We start from the raw sequence: 19,402 nt of genomic DNA, 5'->3' as shown, positions 1-19,402 counted from the left end.
TGCCCACAAAATAGTATTTATTCACTTATTCAGTTGTCTTGCATTGGGTATTGCATTAGGTATTTGCGGAATGGTCAAGAATAAGATGGAGTCCAATGTTCTGTGAATCAGATACATACAGCACATTTGCTTCACACTTTGCCTGAAGTAAGCACAAGGTATTCTGGGAGCGTGAAGCAGGGCTACTCAGGCTACTGCTGGAGATCAGGGATTTGTATGAAAGAAGAGACATCTAACAAGTACGGTTGGAAGCATCTTCTAAGGTTTATACAATTTAAAAAATACATACATAAGCAGGAGCTAGCATATGTGGCAGCAGCTTAAGTCATTTCTTCAGATGCAGGAATCCCATACTGGATTGCCAGCTGCAGTCCTGGCTGCTCCGCTTGTGATCCAACTCCCTGCTAATGTGCCTAGGAAAGCAGTGGAAGATGGTCCAAGAGCTGGGGATTCTGCCACCCATGCAAGAAGCACAGATGTGGTTCTAGGCTCTTGGCTTTAGTCTGGCCCAGCCCTGTCTTGGCCATTTGGAGGGTGAACCCACCCTCGAAAATGGAAAATCTCAGGCCTCTCTATGTCTGTGTCACTTTGCTTTTCAAATAAATAAACGAATCTTTAAAATACATTTGGTGTGGGCTAAAAACATTTTGAAAATATAAGCAACATTCTGGAAACTTCTATTAAGTGTCTCCTAAATTTCAAAGTCATAGACATTTTCATTTTTGTTAGACTAATACAATGCTGAGCCTGGATGATTTAGTGAGATTAGAAACTCAAATCTTAAATCTATTGCTGAGTGGGTAAAATCTATCCCTTCTCACCTCTACCATGTTCCCAAACTCTTCAGTTCTCCAAACAGAATTTTGCATCCTTGTTTATTCACCATGGTGTTGTGATTTTAATGCAGTAAAATATTGTTATGGGGTGCAGCCAGTGCTGGCCAGCACCCATTGACAGAGGGCAAATGAAATGTGGCAGTGTCCCCTATCCTCTGTCCTGAAGGTGGGGCCTAACAGCAATGGAATGTTAATTCCATCTTGAACCTCTCTCCCCGCTAGCCAGGATACTGGATGCAGATAAGTCCAATTAGTCTAGGTGCTTTTAGCTACAAGCCCGGTTCCTGTTCCTGCCCATGCCAATGAGCACTAATCAACTCCTTAGCCCACAACACTTAGGTATTCGCTCCTGCCCACCTGTGACTCTCCTATCAACTGAGAGGGGATGGTATTGCATTGTTGTGTAACCATGCCCCTCACAAGCCCATTTACAAGGCTTGTGAAGCAGGGGAATCTCTCTTTCTGGTCAGGAGCAATCTGGCACCTCGACTCTTGGCTGACCCAGGACAGGTTAGTGACCCCGAGCATGGTCACTGTGTACTCTCAGAAGGGACAATGGATATAGTAATGTTGTTTCTGGTTTGTGTGCTATCAGGAGTTCCAGGAGAGGTGAGGCCTAGCAGTAGTGGAATGTGGGCAGAGAAGCCAGGGAAAGGTGAATGTCTGTAGCTTTGTAAGTGTGTCCAGGTTATTCATCGCATGTCTCTTACAATAACATATTATTGGGGAAGCTGGGACATAGGTCTTCAGCTTAACGGATAAAGACCATTTGCTTCCCCTTTGGAATATGTTTGGTTGGGTTATGATTGGTTGGATTGCCATATGGACTTGTAATTTGCTATTTCTAGTATGCTCTATTATTACCAAGCTTGGTTAATAAGGACTCCTTAATAAACCTTAGCCATGTCTGGTATGATCTTGCTCGCACCCTGCAACAATATCACAAGAGAAATGGAATTGTATGTTTTAATCTTTCTCTGCCAAGTTTAAGAACATCCCACATATGGACCAGCCACAGAAGGCTTGGAAAATAAGATAGCTCTTGTCCTTGAGTCACTTGAAGTAATTTAGTCCATTAACACCTTGGCCACAAATGGCAACCACAAAATAGCAACTAAACAAATAATTTCTTTCAAGACAGAAGAATCTTGCTTTGTGCGAATATTTGGCGAAAAAGTTTGGTTATAAATGGCTAGTGACACTGGAAAACTTCAGTAGAAATTACGAGTACAGATAAATATGTTCTCATAATCTGATTTTTTTTTTAGTTATATAAATGTGCGACTTACGACAATATTTTATCATTGCAGGTTTTATGGTAAAGGGGCTATTAAGTTAGCCTAATGGTAACAATTACCTAGTAACTATTGATAAACTGAAAGAAAATTTCAAAAATACTGCCTATTTTAGTGTGGCACTTCTTTGTATTTTTGTGAACACTGTTTGCATCTAATTGATTCAAATAATTTGGATCTATATTGAAAATACCCTTAGATTAGCAATTGTTGAAACTAATAAATGTGTGGTATTTCTGAAATATTAACATTTTTATTTTTCAGATTTTTAATTTTTCATAAAGATATACTTCCATCTCCTTTAAATCTCAGATAATGACTTTTCTCCACTGTCCATCTATTGATTAACACTAATGTTAGCAGTTACATATAATATATTCTAAAAACATTTATCCTAAAAATGGCCTGCTAACTGTATTATAGATTACAAGTGATGGGCATACTGCTATTTCCTGATGTTGCTCTAATTTTGGAGACTAACAATGCAGTGTTCTTTATATTAAAGTCTTCCGCGAGCCAGGTGCCTGCTGAGAGAGGCTCTGAACTGTCTTCTGTGGTGGGTGAAGGTTAAGCAGCAGAATCATTGCTCTAACATTCTTTTGATGATCTGACTCAAGCACCCGCTTGTGGGACTGGTTGGCCAAGCTGAGTGATGTGGGAGAAGAACAGAGGATACGGTGTGCAGTCAAGTTGCAAGGTAGTCATGCAGCTGGGAGAAGTGTGGCAGACACACCAGCAGAGTGATAGCCTCTTTGTGGTGCGAGACAGACTAAGTATTTTTGGAGTTGAGGGAAAAATTCATTCATATTGGACCTGTAAAGGATGGTGTTAGAAGAAGACAGGACTGGACTGCACCTTGGAGTAGAGCAAGCAGGAATGTTGAGTGGCAGCCCTGGGCACCAGCAGGAGAGAAACAGGGGTATCAGGAAGGCCTGGATTGAGTGGAGTGATCAGAAGGACGGGTGTGGTACTAGAGAAAGACTTAAAAGCCTGTTTCACAGAACAGGTCAATCAACCATCTCAGCTAGATGTTGGCAGCGAACTACGGGGGCAAACGGAGACTCTATGATGGACTATGTCATTTAGTGGATTCTTCAAAGACCTCATTGTGCTTGGAGTGGCAAGATTGGCAGTGACTCATAACTGGTGAACTATCAAAACCACCTGAGCAAGAACCTCGGAGTATGCCCTACATCTGGGACCTGGGGTGGGTAGGAAACTGGGTGGGCCTTCTCCCTTAATATCCCCTTTTAAACATGAATGAAACAATTTGGAAATAATAGTGTTACCCACTTTCCTACGGCCCTTGAATGCTTTTACCTTAATTAACTATGTAAAGATTGTAAAAAAATAAAATCATAAAAAAAAAAAGCCCGTCTCAGAATGTGGATCTTCCAGGATAGGCTCATGAATAACTGGCCCAGCATGAGGCAAGAACAGATAGCGGATGATGAGGTTCAGCCTAGATTGTATAGCACAAAAGAGAAGCAGAGGCATTAGCGGGGATAAGCACAGGACCCTGACAGGGCTCAGAGCTGCTTCTGTGTGAAGCTAATTGGGTCCTGGGAGCATTAAATCCCTGACCCCGGCCTCATTAGTCTAAGTCCTCCCCACTGGAGCTAACCAGCATGGGTGCTGATCTTAATATGATGCTATTTTTGAAAGCAGTATTTAGTTTCTGTGTACCCACTCACAGAAATAAAGAAGACTTTACAACGCCTTTCCACTTTTTTTTTTGGTAGTAGAATATGGGTATTTTGAGAAATGTTCACACTGTTCACATTTTTCTCTTGCTGATTAAGTCTGCATGGTCCGACCTTGGGGCAATGGGGTCTGGGAGATACTCTTAAAGATGATCAATTTCAGAGGGATTCCATTAAATAATCGATTTCGCTTGTTCAGTCCTAACAGAGCACTCTTAGAATCAAATGTGTAAGTTTGAAAAGATCCAGATAGATCTCTTTAATGCTTATGTTTAATTCAGACATTTACCATCATGTGGCAAGGCTGCTCAGTCTATAAAACATGCAGTAACGTAAAAATAAGGAAATTATTCTATCCGATTGAATCATGCAAAATGTCAAAAGGGCAAATTAAGATTACTAAGTGATTTTGTGGGCCAAATACTTTGGCCACATCTATAATTAACTGGGAGACTGCCAAAATTTACTTTGTTCTTGATGACACAGCCAATAAGAAAAAATGAGCCATAGGAAGATAGGTTTACATTTAAGTCATTGGATTTTGGGCGTTTCTGGCTTAATTTAAATCTTTTCATATTCCAGATGTACTTGTTTGATCAAGTTTTAATTTGCCATAAAAGAATATATGAATCATAACTATCAAAACGCTTGGGATTTCAAAGAAATGTTTTTAAGTTATTTAATCAAATTATACAGATGTATATCAACTGATCTCTTGACAGCATAAGGCATCTGGGAGTCAGATAACAGGTGAGAAATGACAGTCACGTGCCTTGCTTGAGCAAAGTGCAGCTGCACCTGCAACCACTGCAAGGGCCCACAGGGATGGGTGTATCACCCAGATTTCGACCAACTGTGAGGGGGACTAGAGAGAAAGCTTGTGATGACACTACTTCCACCTAGAGTGGGGAAATTCTTGAGACACAGATAGGTCCTGCCACTCAATAACATCTGAAGGGCAGTGGATATCACAAGATGAGGTGCAAGCACCTAAGGCTAAGGGGAGCTCCTTGCAGAATCATTAAGCCACGCAGTGAGAAAGGCAGAGGCAAGATGGTGCCATGTCACGTAAGGAATTCAGCCATCTTTCCTTTGGGAGTGGTGCCTGCTGCATGTGTGTTAAACAGATGAGTAGAAAAGGGTTACAGAACTGCCGACCTGGATGCAAGTCTAGCAGAGTTCACATCTTGGTCCCACCAGTTACTGAATTTTTTACCTTGGTTGCTTCATTTAACTTCTGTGTCTCTTAACTTCTCCCCCTGTGAAATGTGGGCGATTACAGTCCCTACTTCCCTGAGTGGTTATGGTTTAAATCAGGTCATAGTTGAGAAGCACATGGAACAGTATCATGTCACTCCAGGATGATAAACAAACAGTAAGAGATTGCCTGAAGCCAGAGAAGGCAGGGAGCTGCACAGGGGCCACCATTGCTCCTCTGACCAGCGGACACTTGCACAGCCATATCTGCTCAATTCTGCATGTATTTAAAAACCAACTATCAACAGCACTCTTCCTGATTTGGTAGGATGTGTGTAGACAGCAGCACGGGGACTTAACAAAGAGAAGGATGTGTATAGCCAAACCAGCAAACCTTTCTTTGATCCTCATGTTACAGCTATGTGTTTGCATACTTCCCATTTTAACTGGAGTCTTGTAAGTGTTTAGTCACAGAACTACTGTTTCCCAAATTATCACAAACTATCCCACATTCTATAGTTATCTAACATCTTGTACACTAAATGTGAGAAGGAAAAACTGAATTTTTTATTCACTGAGCTCTGCCATATTTTTTATCGAGTTAGCATAATGATTTATTTATCACAACACAATATACACCATTGGAACTCTTCTCCTTGATAGTCCTCAAAGTCGTTTCTTGGGTCCCCAGGTTCCTTCCATGTTGATATGCTATTATCTTAAATGTGGGATCCCTAATGTGTTACAGAAGGGGGAGAGAGAAGCTCCATGTTCTGTAATTAATTGACATATCCCCCAAAGTGAAAATAGACAAGAAAAACACTTTTGCCCCTGATGATGTCTACGGCCCTAAGGACCGGCAGGCCTAGTATGACTCATGGTCCCTCTAGTCAGGCAACCTTGGTTGAAACCACTGGCTCCAAGTTGCATGCAGTTCTGCATGGAGTGGGGCCCTCAGCGTTTATCTGCTGAGTTTAGGAAATGAATGAAAAACAATGAAACAAGTTGGACCTGACCCTTTTTAAATTGTACAATTTTATTGGGAATCTATCACAACTTTGTTAATTTTCTAGAGTCCCTTGAGAACTCTTTCAAAGAAAAGGATGGGAATAAAAAGAAAGAATATTGACCAAGTACAGGAAGTTCAGCCCCAAAGCATGGTAAAGGATGAATTATTATGAATGGGTGCTTGTCTGATACATGATATAAAAAGAACCACGATGCTTCATTAGGTCCCAAGAAGCATAGGAGGGGCTGTGTCACAGTGATGCCCTCTAGCCATACATCCTCCTAGTGCCCATGTCCTTGAGTAGCTCATCTCCACACAGACTCAGGGGTTGGCCATTGGACTTGTGGTGGTCAAGGGGACATTTTCCCATCAAAATATTTTCCTGACATCACCACAGGAAAAAGAAGCCCAACATACAAGACCATGTGCATGGAACAAGCTTGCTCCCCACTAAGCGAGCCCTGGTGAGATCAACAGGACTTCTGAGCTGTCCCAAGAGAATCCCAAGAAAGCAGAAGCAGTTGGATCTCAGGTCTTTGAGTATCGGGAGGGTTATATAGGTGAGCACAGTTCCCCCATCACAGTGAATAAACCAGGTCCTGAAGCTTTAAACAATGCTATCTGGTTAGAACTACCAGTTCTGATTTGTATGTCTCATGAGGGTCACCGGAGGCAGATGACAGCAAGAAGCAGAAAGAGCTGAAGGAGCGTAGCGCCCACAGAGATGGGGACTCCCATCCTCCACCCATCCTTTCACCCTAAGGAAATAACTATGACCTTTTAGCTCACGTCTCCTCTACTCTGTAAGTAGAAAAATGTTATCTGTCTCTCACAAAGTCTGCTTTCCTTGACAAGGTATGGTATTTCAATGATTCTAAAGGGAAAGCTCATACTTTGTAATTCACTGACCATCAAATACCAATTATTTTTAGGCTTCAATGCCATTAAAATAGCACTTCAGTGGGAACAACAAAAAAACCTGCTTTCATTTGACTACATAATGGTGACTTTTCTGTTGTTTGGCAGGGAAAAAAAAATTGAAATAATGCTTGATCTAAAGCAACTAAAATACTGAGCAGATAATTCAATGAACAGCCCCAAAGCAGGGTTCAAAGGCACAAGCAGCACTAATAACTGGGGACTTATCACTGCCTGGAATGGGGGCTGGATAAAGTGCAGGCAGCCCCGTGCTGTAGGTCCTTTGGCTGCCTGGTCGCAGTCAGTACCAGAACAGTGCTGCTTAGCAACACCAGCTCAGTGTGAATCTGCCAAGGCGCTGGGAGAAAAAGCACTCATTTGGAGCCTCCTGCCATTGGTGGTTCCACTCAGAACGAACCAGCCACTTTGCCCTAAAGGAACTCATGTGCTCAGTATAGTTCCGTATTATTTATGGACTGGCCTCTTCTTAAGGCTTTCTATGTCAAGAGGAAAATGAAAGCTTTATGATGGAAAGCATGACACAATTTAAAGGGAGGTACAGATAATCACAAACTTCATTCCCAGGCATTCTTTCTCGTACTAGTAAGGAGGGTCTTGTCTTATTACGAACACAATGAAGGAAAGGAAAATAGCCTGCCCGAGTGCATCCTTTTTATAGCCTCAGCAGAGGCCATTTGCTATTTTTGCAGAGCCTAAAAAGGGATGTATTCATCACAAAAATTCGGAGGGAAGCTTGATGAATTACAGCGACAAATAGCATCTGTTGCTACGTAAAATCTGCCTAGAGACTGCAGGGATACTGTTTCCTTCCTCTCTTTGAGACCTCAGCAGGAACCAGTAGAAGCTAAAGCAACCTCCTCTCTGTAGGACTATATACTACTGATGGAAAACTCTGGAAAGGTATCAGTGGAAGAGATACAATGGGTCTCAGAAAGTTGTGGGAAAATTCCCAGTATGAAAAATCTATGCATAAAATTTTGAAAAAGCACTACAATATGCATCTCTTAAGTGCCATTGTATCCTGGTGACCAAACGAGCTGGCTTCTTCTTCATAGCCAGGGCCTCTATGATTTTAAGCTCTGCAGTCGGTTACCTTTGCTTTGGAAATTATTTTGTGATGTCTCAATGGTTCCTAGAGCATGCTCTGAGACCTGATATTAAACGTCAAGTCAAAAGAGGCCAGTGATATACTCTGGTTTCTCTTCAGTTTGTATAAATCTTTCACTTTTTACTTTTCCTGTTCATTCCATAACATAACTCTGAAATAACTGCCGGTTTGAAACACAACAATCACATCTGGATTTGAACTTTTTACTCCCAGACTTTAAAAATTGTTACTGAAGGTACACAGAACTGGTTTCTGGCTTACCTCATCCATTTTTTCATGAGCACAACCCCATTCTTTCCTCTCTCCTCTCCATCCCCTCATCCCCTCTCAACCCCTGAGTTGTATATTGATTTCTGTGGAAAATTACTGAAGAAGTAAAAAACCCATGTCTGGTCCATCATAACTCACTGCCCACGTGCCAAGTCAACCTGCCTTGAGGGGACAAGAACACAGACACTTTAAGGAAAGCGATGCTGACAACAGTGAAGAGCTTTTCCCCACTCCCGTCCCCACATTCCTTCCCTTACCTCGCTCTGACTGGCTGAGATCCTAGTCTGGGTCCCAGGGCACTACCATTCCCAGGAGAATTCTTCCTGGCTAACGCTGGGGATATAGAAGTAGTTCTTTGAGGCACCTGTAAGAAAAGCAGACTTCAGAAAGGTTTCCCTCAGAATAGTTCCTACAAGCTGCTCTCTGAAAATCTTTCTCCCTGTCGAAGGTTTCTGAGGAGCTTCAGAAACGGAAACAGTGATGGACTTTTTATCTTAAAAATACCGTGTAGACAAACTAACATTCTGATTCATTACGTTAAAAATAACTGTCATCTGTTGGCTGGCAATAGTGGTAGACACCAGGAATCTCTTTGGGGTGCCATTCATTCATTGAATGGGAGAGTAGCCGCTCAGCTCAGGCCAAGTTTCATTTTTAACTCACATAACAACTAATGAGCAGATAAGGAAATGCCATTAATCCAGAGTGAAACAAGGGTTTTAGCCTAGAACATGAGACATAAGTCATATGTCAGTGAGTTCAAAGGACATAGTACAGTAGGTTCTAGTCAACTTGAAATGATTAATTCAAACCCAAACATCAGGCCAGTTATGCACTGGAAGATCAATTAATAGGCAGTCTCAAACAGGATGCTGAATTAATTTGGGACTAATACTGAAAATATTAGGATGGCTTCAGAAAGACTGTGTGGGTACCAATTTGGTTGTAAAGTACTGTAGGAATATATATTGCTTTGTCTGGCAAGAAGCTAAAGTTGAATTCAACAGGCCTAATTTTAGAAAACATACAGACTTTTTATTAAAATCACTCTTATGCCAAAGGTATCTATTTAAAAAATGATAAATTTTAGCACAGAAAATATTTCCTGCATTAAGTACTGTTTGTCTGTTTTAAAAATTTATTATAATTCATTGACACAAAGATGAGTCAGTGAAGTGAAGCAAAATGACCAAATCAGTTTTATCACCTATTTTAATTAAATATTATTATTTCTATTTTTTCTTTTCTTTTAGCAAACATAAATAGTTGTAGGGAAGAAAGAACCTTATGAATTATGAAAACTAAAATAATCGCTTTGGTCTAAAAGAATTCCCTAGCTCTACAAACACAGGCCTACAGGTTTAGAGAGCATTGATGAATAACTTAAATTTTCATTTCCAGCCTTGTATCTGCTCTGCCCAGCTCGTTTTCCCTATGAAACTTTGCTTCTTGATAGACTCTCCTGAAGGCAGCTCTATATGAAGGAAACATCATTTAGCTTTCATTTTCAAAATAATGAGAACCATTACGATATCCTTCTGAGAGGACTGTAAGAAAAAATACTGATTAAGTCATCAAAAACTATGTTTTGTTTTGTTTTGTTTCCCCCCCTGGTATGAGCATGGCAGTGGGATTGCTTTCTGGAGCTCATAGAACATTCCATTTGTCGCAGACTTTATGCTAAACTCATGACAGGGGAGATTCCCAAGCCAGGGAGAATCCACTGTAAACATCTCCCTAAGATTTTAAAACACTTCCAGATCGTCTGTAGCTGGGTACCCAGCCGTACTCTAGAACCCTTAGAGTAAAAAGAAGAGGGAAAAATGATACAGAAAGTTCTGAGTTCCAGAACATTCTATCCAGTGGGACGGCTGGTCATTTCATTCTGCAATCAGTGAAGGTTGGAATAAAATCATGACTGGGCCTTTAGAAAGAGCTTGCCTTAACCAGGGCCAAGTAGAAAATCCTAAGAATAACACTATCTTCTGAAACTCTGAAATCTGGTTTCATTTTATGTGATCATCCACAAAAATATCCATTCTTCTACTTCTTAGTGTGGAAACTAGAGTAAGTTTGAAATGCTTGGTGCTGAGAGTGCTGATGCTGAACACAGCATAGATGCTTGTAAGTCACTCTGTCTCCCTGAGGTTGTTTCAGAAACAAGCTCAATGGCCGTGCAGGTCTAGGAGAGGGTTCCAGATGCACCAAAGGAGCTCTAGGTCATCCCCTCCTCCATGACCAGAATGGCATGGTCAATAATGGTCAACAATGACAGTGATGAGACCAAGGCCAGGACCTCACCTTTGGTGGAATGTCTTCTTCCTGTCGCAGCCAAGAACTTCGGTCAAACTTCTCAATTCTTGTGGGGAGTGGAGGGTTTTCAGAGGTGGGGTCCGAATTCTGGCGTGGCATCTCCACGCGGTGAGAAGTCACGCTCAGAGCCTCCTGGAACCCGGAGAGGCCTTTGGTAGGCTGCTCGTGCACTGACTGGGATGCGGTCAGGGCAGGGCCCTGAGATTTCACAGCGACCAGATGAGGAAGCTAAGCACAAACCAATAGTAGAGAAGAGTCATTGAGGTACAGCTATTACCTCAAGCAGGTGAAGGGCAGAGAAAGTTCTAGGACCCATGAATTACAGAGGAGAGACTCTACCACAGCCGACTACATGAGTTTTTAACATCTCTTCAGAATTTTGCATTTACTGACAGGGACGGCTAGGTTAGCATCCTGGTAACAAGTAGTTTCTTTGGACTGCCAAAAACTTGGCAGAAGAGCTTGATAATAATGAACATTTGCATGCCAACAATGCAACATCTTTTGCAAGTACAAATTTCCTCCTCTGAAATCCTTAATTTGGCTTCAGAGCCTGCTCTTGTTGAAAAACGAGAACTCCAAAGAACTTATGTGTTATGAATTCACAGTCCACCATGAGATGGATGCAACCATTTATCCCATTTTACACACAAAACACAACAGGAGATACCATAAATTTTCCAGCTAACATGTGCTGGAGGCAGATAGGGGATCCAGGCATTTGACCCTAGTGGCCGGTAGGCCTATCCGCTACAAAATCCTGCCTTCTGTTGTACTGGCTCAAACCATCTAGAGTGTTATGGATCTCCTGATACCAGAACATTTCCAATAGAGCTATAGGACCCACAGCTGGGCATGTGGTGATAGTGTCCATGGAAGCGAGACATGTAGAACTTTTGGGGAAATTGTGGCTATTTGAGATAAATCACTAAGATCCAAAGTCCAGGAACCCCTTTCGCTATGGCACTGCCCACACTTTTTGTCAGTCCTGATTGAAGCCTGTTTCCTTCGGTGTGCAGAAGGTGAGCTCCCTGGAGACCGAAGCCACATCTGAAACACTCACTGAATGTGAAAGGTGTCCAATCGCTCTTATGTGGGGGAGGAAAAGTAATCCAGAACCTCATCTAAATGAAATTATGCATTCAACAGGCATTTATTTAGTATCTGCTTTGCACAGGGACCTGCCAAACCCTTTCCAGTCTGAAATTTCAGCCTTTAATGTCAATGATAATTCGGAAGAAAAGCCTCATCATTCACTTGCACTCGATGCTATGCTTCAAACAAATTAGAATCATTCCAATTTATGTGAATATTAAGTACCACCAAATGCATGAAGTAGTACAGAAACAACACATGATTTTTAAAAATGCAGCACAAAACACACACCTATATGAAAAGGGCAAAAACCAAAAACCAAAACCAAAGCTGAACACCCTAAGAATGCTTAATTCTGTTAACTGTCACCGAAAATCTGTACTTCAATTCCCTAGCTATTTTGAGAAAGGAAGTTTTTCCCCCTCCTTTCCCCTTTGATAGGGCAAACATCCCTCAGAAGCTAAGGGTTAGGAGTTTGAAAAGATATTTGTACATTAAAACACAAATTCCTATAAAAATGTATCTTTTTGAAAATTATGAATGAAAGGAACTACATACAAATAAAACAACCAAGGCAGAAGGCATGCTAAATAAGTTGGTACTGAAAATGTTGGGTATTAGTAATTAAAGGCAAACCACAAAGAATATTCAATTTTATCACATCTCTTAAACTCCAGTTCAAATAGAATTATGTATTTCAAAGGTGACCTCCAAATTATTCTGAGGAAGTCAACATAGGTAGCTATCTGGAAGAAATTTCAGACATTTGGGTAAAGAAAAGCTGTATTAGAGTTCTTTGTTCATGATACGTCATATCCTATTTTATTTCATATTTCATTTTCGGTTTATATGATATAAAGGCTTGCAGAGCTTCCAGATACTTCTTCCTTTCTAAGATTAAGGGTGATGCTTTTTATTTTTTTTTTCCTTATCCTTTCTTCTACCCTTCAAATTCAACAAGGCCTTCCATGTCAATTCTATATCAAGAGTTATAATTTTATCGGTCCTATGCTGAGTCCATGTTACAACCTTCTGGGATTTTCACTGCATTTACCATATACCCTTACTGCCCAGTAAAAAGGGGGTCATACCTGGGGATCCACTGGTCTAAGCATGGGAGGTGTTCGAGCAGGCTGAACCCCACTAATACTGAAGGATTCTGACCGTGGGGGCAGGTTGGGGTCAGATATTCTGTTGGCAATTTTGTGAGGCATGGCAGGTGAACTCTGTCGGTTAAGTCTTGACCGTTCTTCTACCTAGAAGTTCAAAGAAAAGAGAACCTCAGTGGGTAGACGCCAACTCGTTTCCTAACGGGGGCTTTCTGTAGTCACCTGCACAGCCATTTTTGTGTCCCTTTGGTCAATTCAGAGAGTCAAACATCTCCATTTTTGCTCTGCATCAATAATTCTACAAAAAAGCTCTTTCTTAACAGAACCAGCACTAGCAAGAACAACAAAAATGCAGAACATCCAAGGCATTGTCCTCCCATAATCCATTCCCTTGAGTTAGCTAAGAATTTAGGACCTGCCTAAGAAGTGATGTGTCATGGACTGGGATATAATCTGCCAGATGAACCACCGAGGGTGACAGTTGGCACGTCAGATAATCTGGGCCAGCTAGAGTAGGCATTGCATTTGCTTGGCAAAACCAGAAAATGGCTTTAGGTTGACTCATGGGACATAGAGGTAAAGAACATGAGGGAGGGCTGACAAGGATGAACTTGAGTGCTGGAGCCCCAGTTTCTTCACGTGCCCTAATGGTAGGCAAGTGGGTGTGCCAGGCTGCCTGATTAATGAGCATGGCCTGTCTAAAACCAACTTCCTATATCATTTTCCTTTCTCTTTAGGGGGCTCTTTCTTTTCAGCTGTCTCTCCTCTTTCTCCCTAAAATACACAGCTCCGCCCTATTCCATCTCAGCTTGTGCTCCACTTCCCCCAGCTCCTCTCCCCTCCACCCTGTCTTTCTGCACCTGCTATTCATTCTGCCTGCCCCATTTCCCTCATTCTTCAATCCTCTCTTCTCTCGGGCCTTGCCATTCTCTTCTTCTCACAGTTTCAGCCACACCAGATCGCATATTGCAAGAACTTCCCAGGGAAGTCGCAATTACTCAGTGAAGGCTCTTTGTTAACAGGCAGCAAGGACTCCTGGCACATATTTATAGCAGACACACTGCCACTCGGGACAATTTCAGAGGGAAATGTTGGTAGACATGATGTACACTAGACAATAGCCTGCTATGTTCTTAGACAACTCAAAGACATCTTGGAATTTTCTTCAAATCCTTCTTTCCCTGTAATTACTTTCCTTTCAGCCAATTGGACATTATACTTCTCCAAACCCTGGCCAATGGTGCTGTCCTCTCTACCCTGAAGAATCTTCAGAGTGAGCTCTTAACCTGTAAACTGACTGACTGCTGGAAGAGCTATGTGCAGGCACTCAACACTGTTGCCTTTCTGTCTATTTTATGGAGCAGCTATGCATTTTCCTGCCTGGTTTAAAATCCAAATTCAGAAGACCTAGTCTTTTTCATGCTCCCCACCCTTTTTTGAGCCAGACTCCTTCTTATATGCAGTACCAGTCTGTTTAGAACTGTCATATTGGTCTGAAATATTTTCACATGGCAAAATAAGCTACAGAACAGAAAACAGCCCTCCTGCCTATCTGGAGGGGTAATGTGACCATCTTTCCCAACCATGGCTGTGCAGGGTACATACATCCAGTTGACCTTGGTTCTGAAATCCCATGTCCCAGAAGCTCACCACAAGCCAAATAAGGTTAGTAGCAAAAAGCCAGTTATAATGAACCAGCACATGTAGACTGTGTGTGCATGTGTGCCACACACTCCATCAGCAGTAAGGTGGGCACCACTTTGACCAGAAGAACTAAGCCAGCTTTGAGGTAAGACCACAAAGAAGAAAAAGTCCCAAGAAGACAGCAATAAGTTGAGCCCAAGCATGCAGTCGACTGCTTTCCAAATGTCAAACTCATTGAAAAATGGTGAAGATTTTTAAACCACTGAAATTAAGACAGCCATTTAAAAATTTCCAGGTAATATTCTGAATAGAGAAATCACATGTTCGAGTGGTTTATGACTACTACTCCACTGCTCAGATTCCACTATCCAAACCATTGACCTCTGAGCTCAGGAACCCAGGAGATTCAGACACTTCGTCACCAAGACAGAAGGTCATCTAAGTTCTAGCCACTTATTATCCTAAATTCAAGAACCCAACACAAGAGCACTTCAGAAAGCTCATGGAAAAAGTCAAACTAAAAGTTTATTTCGAAGCAAATTTTTAAATTCATACATGATTTTTTTCATACTATGAATTTCCCATAAACTTTTTGAGGAATATCTGTAATTGTTCTGTTACTTTTCATTGTAAAGCATAGAGATTTTAAATACAGCCTAAAAGCAATAGTAGAAATATCCTGAAGACTCCATCTGAAGCAAAGAAATCGTTGTTGAAAGAAGGTACTCTTGCCAACTCACAGCCAGTATTCCTGATGCCTCCCTGGGCCCTGAAGCTGAATGAAACATGAACCACACAGAAAGCACAGTGCCGAGTTTACAGGCAGCTGACGGGGTTGGTTCACCATCTATAGATATGATTCATCTACTACTAGCAAAATGGCCTGGCCTTTAAACAGTTTACATGTGGGTTTCAGTCTGTAGCATTTTAAAACACATAGTTTAAATGACTGCTGCATCTCGAAAACTATTTCAGTCTGGGTCTAAAGTGCTGAAAGTTCTTGGATTGCTGTTTGTATAAAAAAATCTAAAAATCTTGGGAGGGCGTTTGACACAGCGTTTAACACACACACTTGGGAGGCTTTTACACTACATTGGAATGCCTAGGTTTGCCTAGAGTGGTACTCTACTTCCAGTTTTAGCTTCCTCCCTTCCCCCTGAGAGTAGTAGGTGCTTGTTCAAGTTTCTGGGACCCTGACTCCCATGTGGGAGACTTGGATTGAGTTCCAAGTCTAATCTAGCTGGGTATTACAGGCAATTGGGCAGTGAATCAGCATATGGCAAACTATGTCTCTCTCTGTCTCTCTCTCTCTTTTCTACCTTTCAAATGAAAAATCTGGAAAAATCTATGAAAAGATTAAAGAATGAGGCATCAAATTGCACACTTCATTTCAAGAAAGCTCGGTCTCAAAGATCTCAAGTGCTTTTTAACCAAAGGATCATCTTAACTAGTGAGTGGAAATTTCAAGTATGGGCTGTGGAGCTTCAGAGAGGAAGCTGGTTAGTGTAGAGAGAAAGTGATCTCTTCTGACTACTGAGATACCAGACAGTGGCTTGTCTCCCGATGGGTCACAGCTTAGCTCTACCAAGTGAACAGGAGAAAGATACATCAACTAAAGCAAAAGTGGTCCCCTATTCATCCCACAATAAAGATGTAGCTGACTAAAAACTAGAGCACAATTAAGATGTCTTCATTTTCCTGAGAATGAGAAACTAAGAGCTGAATCTCTGCTCCAACTTCATGCAGCCAAGAAGACATACACTCACACACACACACCAACCGGAAGCACCCCTAGAAAAGGTTATTCAAATAACATTAAGATGGAGAAAGGGTCCAGGTGCCAGACCACAGAAATAAAAGAGAAGTTACACAGGCTTTCACAGCCATAGGGATTATCAGCGAAATCAGAGGACAAGATTTGCTGAGACTGACAAATTTCACTACAAAAACTTTTTTTTTCTTATCAAAAGGATATCCTAAACATGGAAAAAAAAAAAACCCTCAAATCACTTTGTAGAGGTTTGGATCACCTCTTCAAGAATGTTGTTCTATTTCTTATGGCATTCTCTGGGAAAATTAAAAACGACTATTTCATAAGTATAACTCCGCCCCAGAAGCAGCCTGTGTCATTCATGGTGTACCGTGGGAGTGCTCTGTGGGGCCTCTGAGTTGGATGAAGGCCACACAAATCGAGAAAGACCTAAAAGTAAATTTGTTGATTGCCAGATTTTAAAACAAAATTTGAAGTAGATAAAAACATGTCAACATACATAAAGGCAAATACTTGTCAACATCAACTGCCGAGCTGCTTGCTACATTAGAAATAATATGTAGATCATAACGTCTCACTTCACAAGTATCTACTGAGAAAATAATTCAAAACAAAATTATAGAAGCATTTTCAGAAATGCTAACAGAAAAACAGAATTAAAAGATGATTAATTAAAAGATGAGGTTTTTGTCGGGTGTAAAGTTTCTGAAATCCATGCATTTTTTTAATCATAAATATTCCATGAATTCTTTAAAGAATGCACCTGTGCAAGTGTTTCAATATTTTTTGCATCAAAATAATCTTTTAATTTTGCATGCACATTTTGCAGTAAACTCTTATTACTATATCATGAGTTCATTTTAATGAGTGTATCCTATATTATGTCTGGTCTATGTATGCCTTAGAAGGCCCACTTAATTGCTAATACATGGTGAATTGGAATACCCATGTAGGAATTCCTCCTTTTTTGTTTCCAATTGAATAAAAGAGTTTGATTTTTGTTTGTTTTACTGGCATGAAAGAGCAAAAAGGAAGCCGTTCATAAAGAGCTTGGAAGAGTTCATGAGTTACTCTGACCCTGTGCTCCCTGGGCATCTAAAGAGCTGAGTCATGTCACCTTTGGGTAAGACGGCCTGGGCAGATTATTGAGCAAGATGGGGGACACCACTCTCAGGAGCACATCTGCGCATAAAGAGATGTCTGTTCATTTGGAATGCTTAACAGGTATCTGAAGACAGGGCCTTGACTAAATTTCCAAGATCCACGTCTAACCAATATTCCTGGAAAAGACTGCAGAGATCCCAAGTGAATGGAGTACATACTTAAAAGTAACAAAGGAAATTGCTAGCAAGCCAAGATGGGAAATGAAGCAGTACTTGGCTCTTACTGGGGGGGGCGGGGAGAACATGGGAGAGGTACATGAACAGCTCATGTGAAATCCAAGTCAGAAACAACAGGGTGGGCCTTGGAAATAAATACCAGTAGGTTGACCACAATATGTGTATCTCATTGGCATTTGTACAGAGCCTACAGTTTAAATGGCACACGCACTGCAACACGTTGTTGCCCATGGTTTTCCCAACTGTGAAGAGATTGGAAAAATGAATGAATAGCGGCATCTCAGAGTCCCAGCCCACAGAGTCCAGTTTTTTACTGGACCTTAAGGCCACCATCTTAGCCTAGCAAGTTAAGCTGCTGCATGTGAAACCAGCATCTCATACACGTGCAGGGACAAGTACCAGCTGCTCCGCTTCCAATCCAGTTCCCTGCTAATGTGCCTGGGAAAGCAATGGAGAATAGCCCAAGTCATTACACTACTGCACTCATGCGCAGATCTGAAAGAAGCTACTAGTTCCAGTCTGGCCCAGTTATTGCTGCCATCTGGGGAGTAAACAGAAGTTCTCTCTCTTGCTGAAAACTCTGCCTTTCAAATTAATCCTCAATTGGACTTGACCTCAAGAACTCCTTTTTGCTTCCTTCCAGGTCTCTTTTATATTAAATTTTAAGTGAGATAAGCAGAAGCTGAAGAAAGATGGGAACAGAGTTTTAAATAAAGGATAATTTGGAAATCTCAACTATAAAGAGCACTGTGATGACCACTTTTGCTTTATGGAAACAAAGACACCAACACAGAGGATGAAGCGTAACATAACCTCACTGGTGAAAAACTGCTGAGTTGGGATGAAGAAGAGAAGTGGCTGGAAAAGTAAGGTAGAGAGGAACAACCATCTTGACAAAAAGCTGAGTTAGGAAACAGCTGGTGGAGCAGCTTACGGAAGAGGCTGCAATGGGTAGAAAGGCAGCTGGGAGGGGTCTTCCATGGCACCGGGGACAGAACAATCCAGGCCCTATTTCACAGGAGACAATTATACAGGCCACCACCAGCACCTCGGGAGGATATTTTCAAGCTTTTATTCTTATACCTTTTTAGTCTACTCACAGTGTTCAGCCCAACTTATCAGTTAAGATCTTGAGAAACTAATGGTTCTGCTCTAATCCAAAGTCTTGAAACATGTTATTTGGTTTGACAAGTCCGGTGGAAGAGAGCTATCACTGACAACTTGGAAGAGGAGCAGTTCACACATAGCTGATGAGAAGCTTTCAAAGACCAAGAGGATAAGAATGCTCACATTCTTTTTTGTTCCTATTTTCATGAGTGGGTATCAAAAATGGTGAATCACACCAAGGCAGACAATGATTTGTTCTTATTTGCATACCCACTGCTCCCATCCAACTCAGCACTGTCCCTCTTCCTGCCATCTAAATGTTTCCTCTTTCTTGAAGACTATCATCACCCACTCTAAAACTTGGGAATCCTTGCCTGGGTACACTGATGGTTAGTTCAAAGCTGGATCATGTTAACCACACCCAAGAGTAGCAGACTAAATATGAAAGAAGGTTCCCACAAGTGTGTACAAGTGCATAAAGCCCAAAAGAAGAGTGCCAGCTGCCAGGAAGCCAGGAACCTTGGAAGATGTCACCCACCAGAGGAGGCCCAGACTTAGGGTGGCCAGGAACCCTCACATCAGGAGTGCTTGATGATACAGCCTTCTCGCTGGAATGCCCAACTGCTATGTTTCTGTAACTGCTAGGAGCCTTGCCAGAAGGCAGAT

The 19,402-nt window shown here is 41.6% G+C and overlaps 1 protein-coding gene across 8 annotated transcripts in view; it reads right to left on the bottom strand.

Moving 5' to 3' along the window:
• TNIK (TRAF2 and NCK interacting kinase) overlaps positions 1–19,402 on the bottom strand; it is a 382,866-nt gene that overhangs the window by 47,843 nt on the left and 315,621 nt on the right. For 4 of the 8 annotated variants that reach the window (XM_041002750.1, XM_041002751.1, XM_041002753.1 and 1 more), the window contains 3 exons: positions 12,857–13,021; positions 10,659–10,898; positions 8,615–8,721 (listed from right to left, as the gene is read on the bottom strand). In XM_041002750.1, the coding sequence (XP_040858684.1) occupies positions 8,615–8,721; positions 10,659–10,898; positions 12,857–13,021 (512 nt within the window). The remainder of the gene's footprint in view (positions 1–8,614; positions 8,722–10,658; positions 10,899–12,856; positions 13,022–19,402) is intronic. The other 4 variants (XM_041002756.1, XM_041002754.1, XM_041002755.1 and 1 more) reach the window with 1 other exon arrangement.

The sequence above is a fragment of the Ochotona curzoniae genome, unplaced genomic scaffold (assembly GCF_017591425.1).
Source record: "Ochotona curzoniae isolate NIBS_2020 unplaced genomic scaffold, NIBS_Ocur_1.0 scaffold_2587, whole genome shotgun sequence".
NCBI lineage: Eukaryota > Metazoa > Chordata > Mammalia > Lagomorpha > Ochotonidae > Ochotona > Ochotona curzoniae.
The sequence above is the reverse complement of the archived record's forward strand: the minus strand, read 5'-3'. Positions and strand labels throughout refer to the sequence as shown.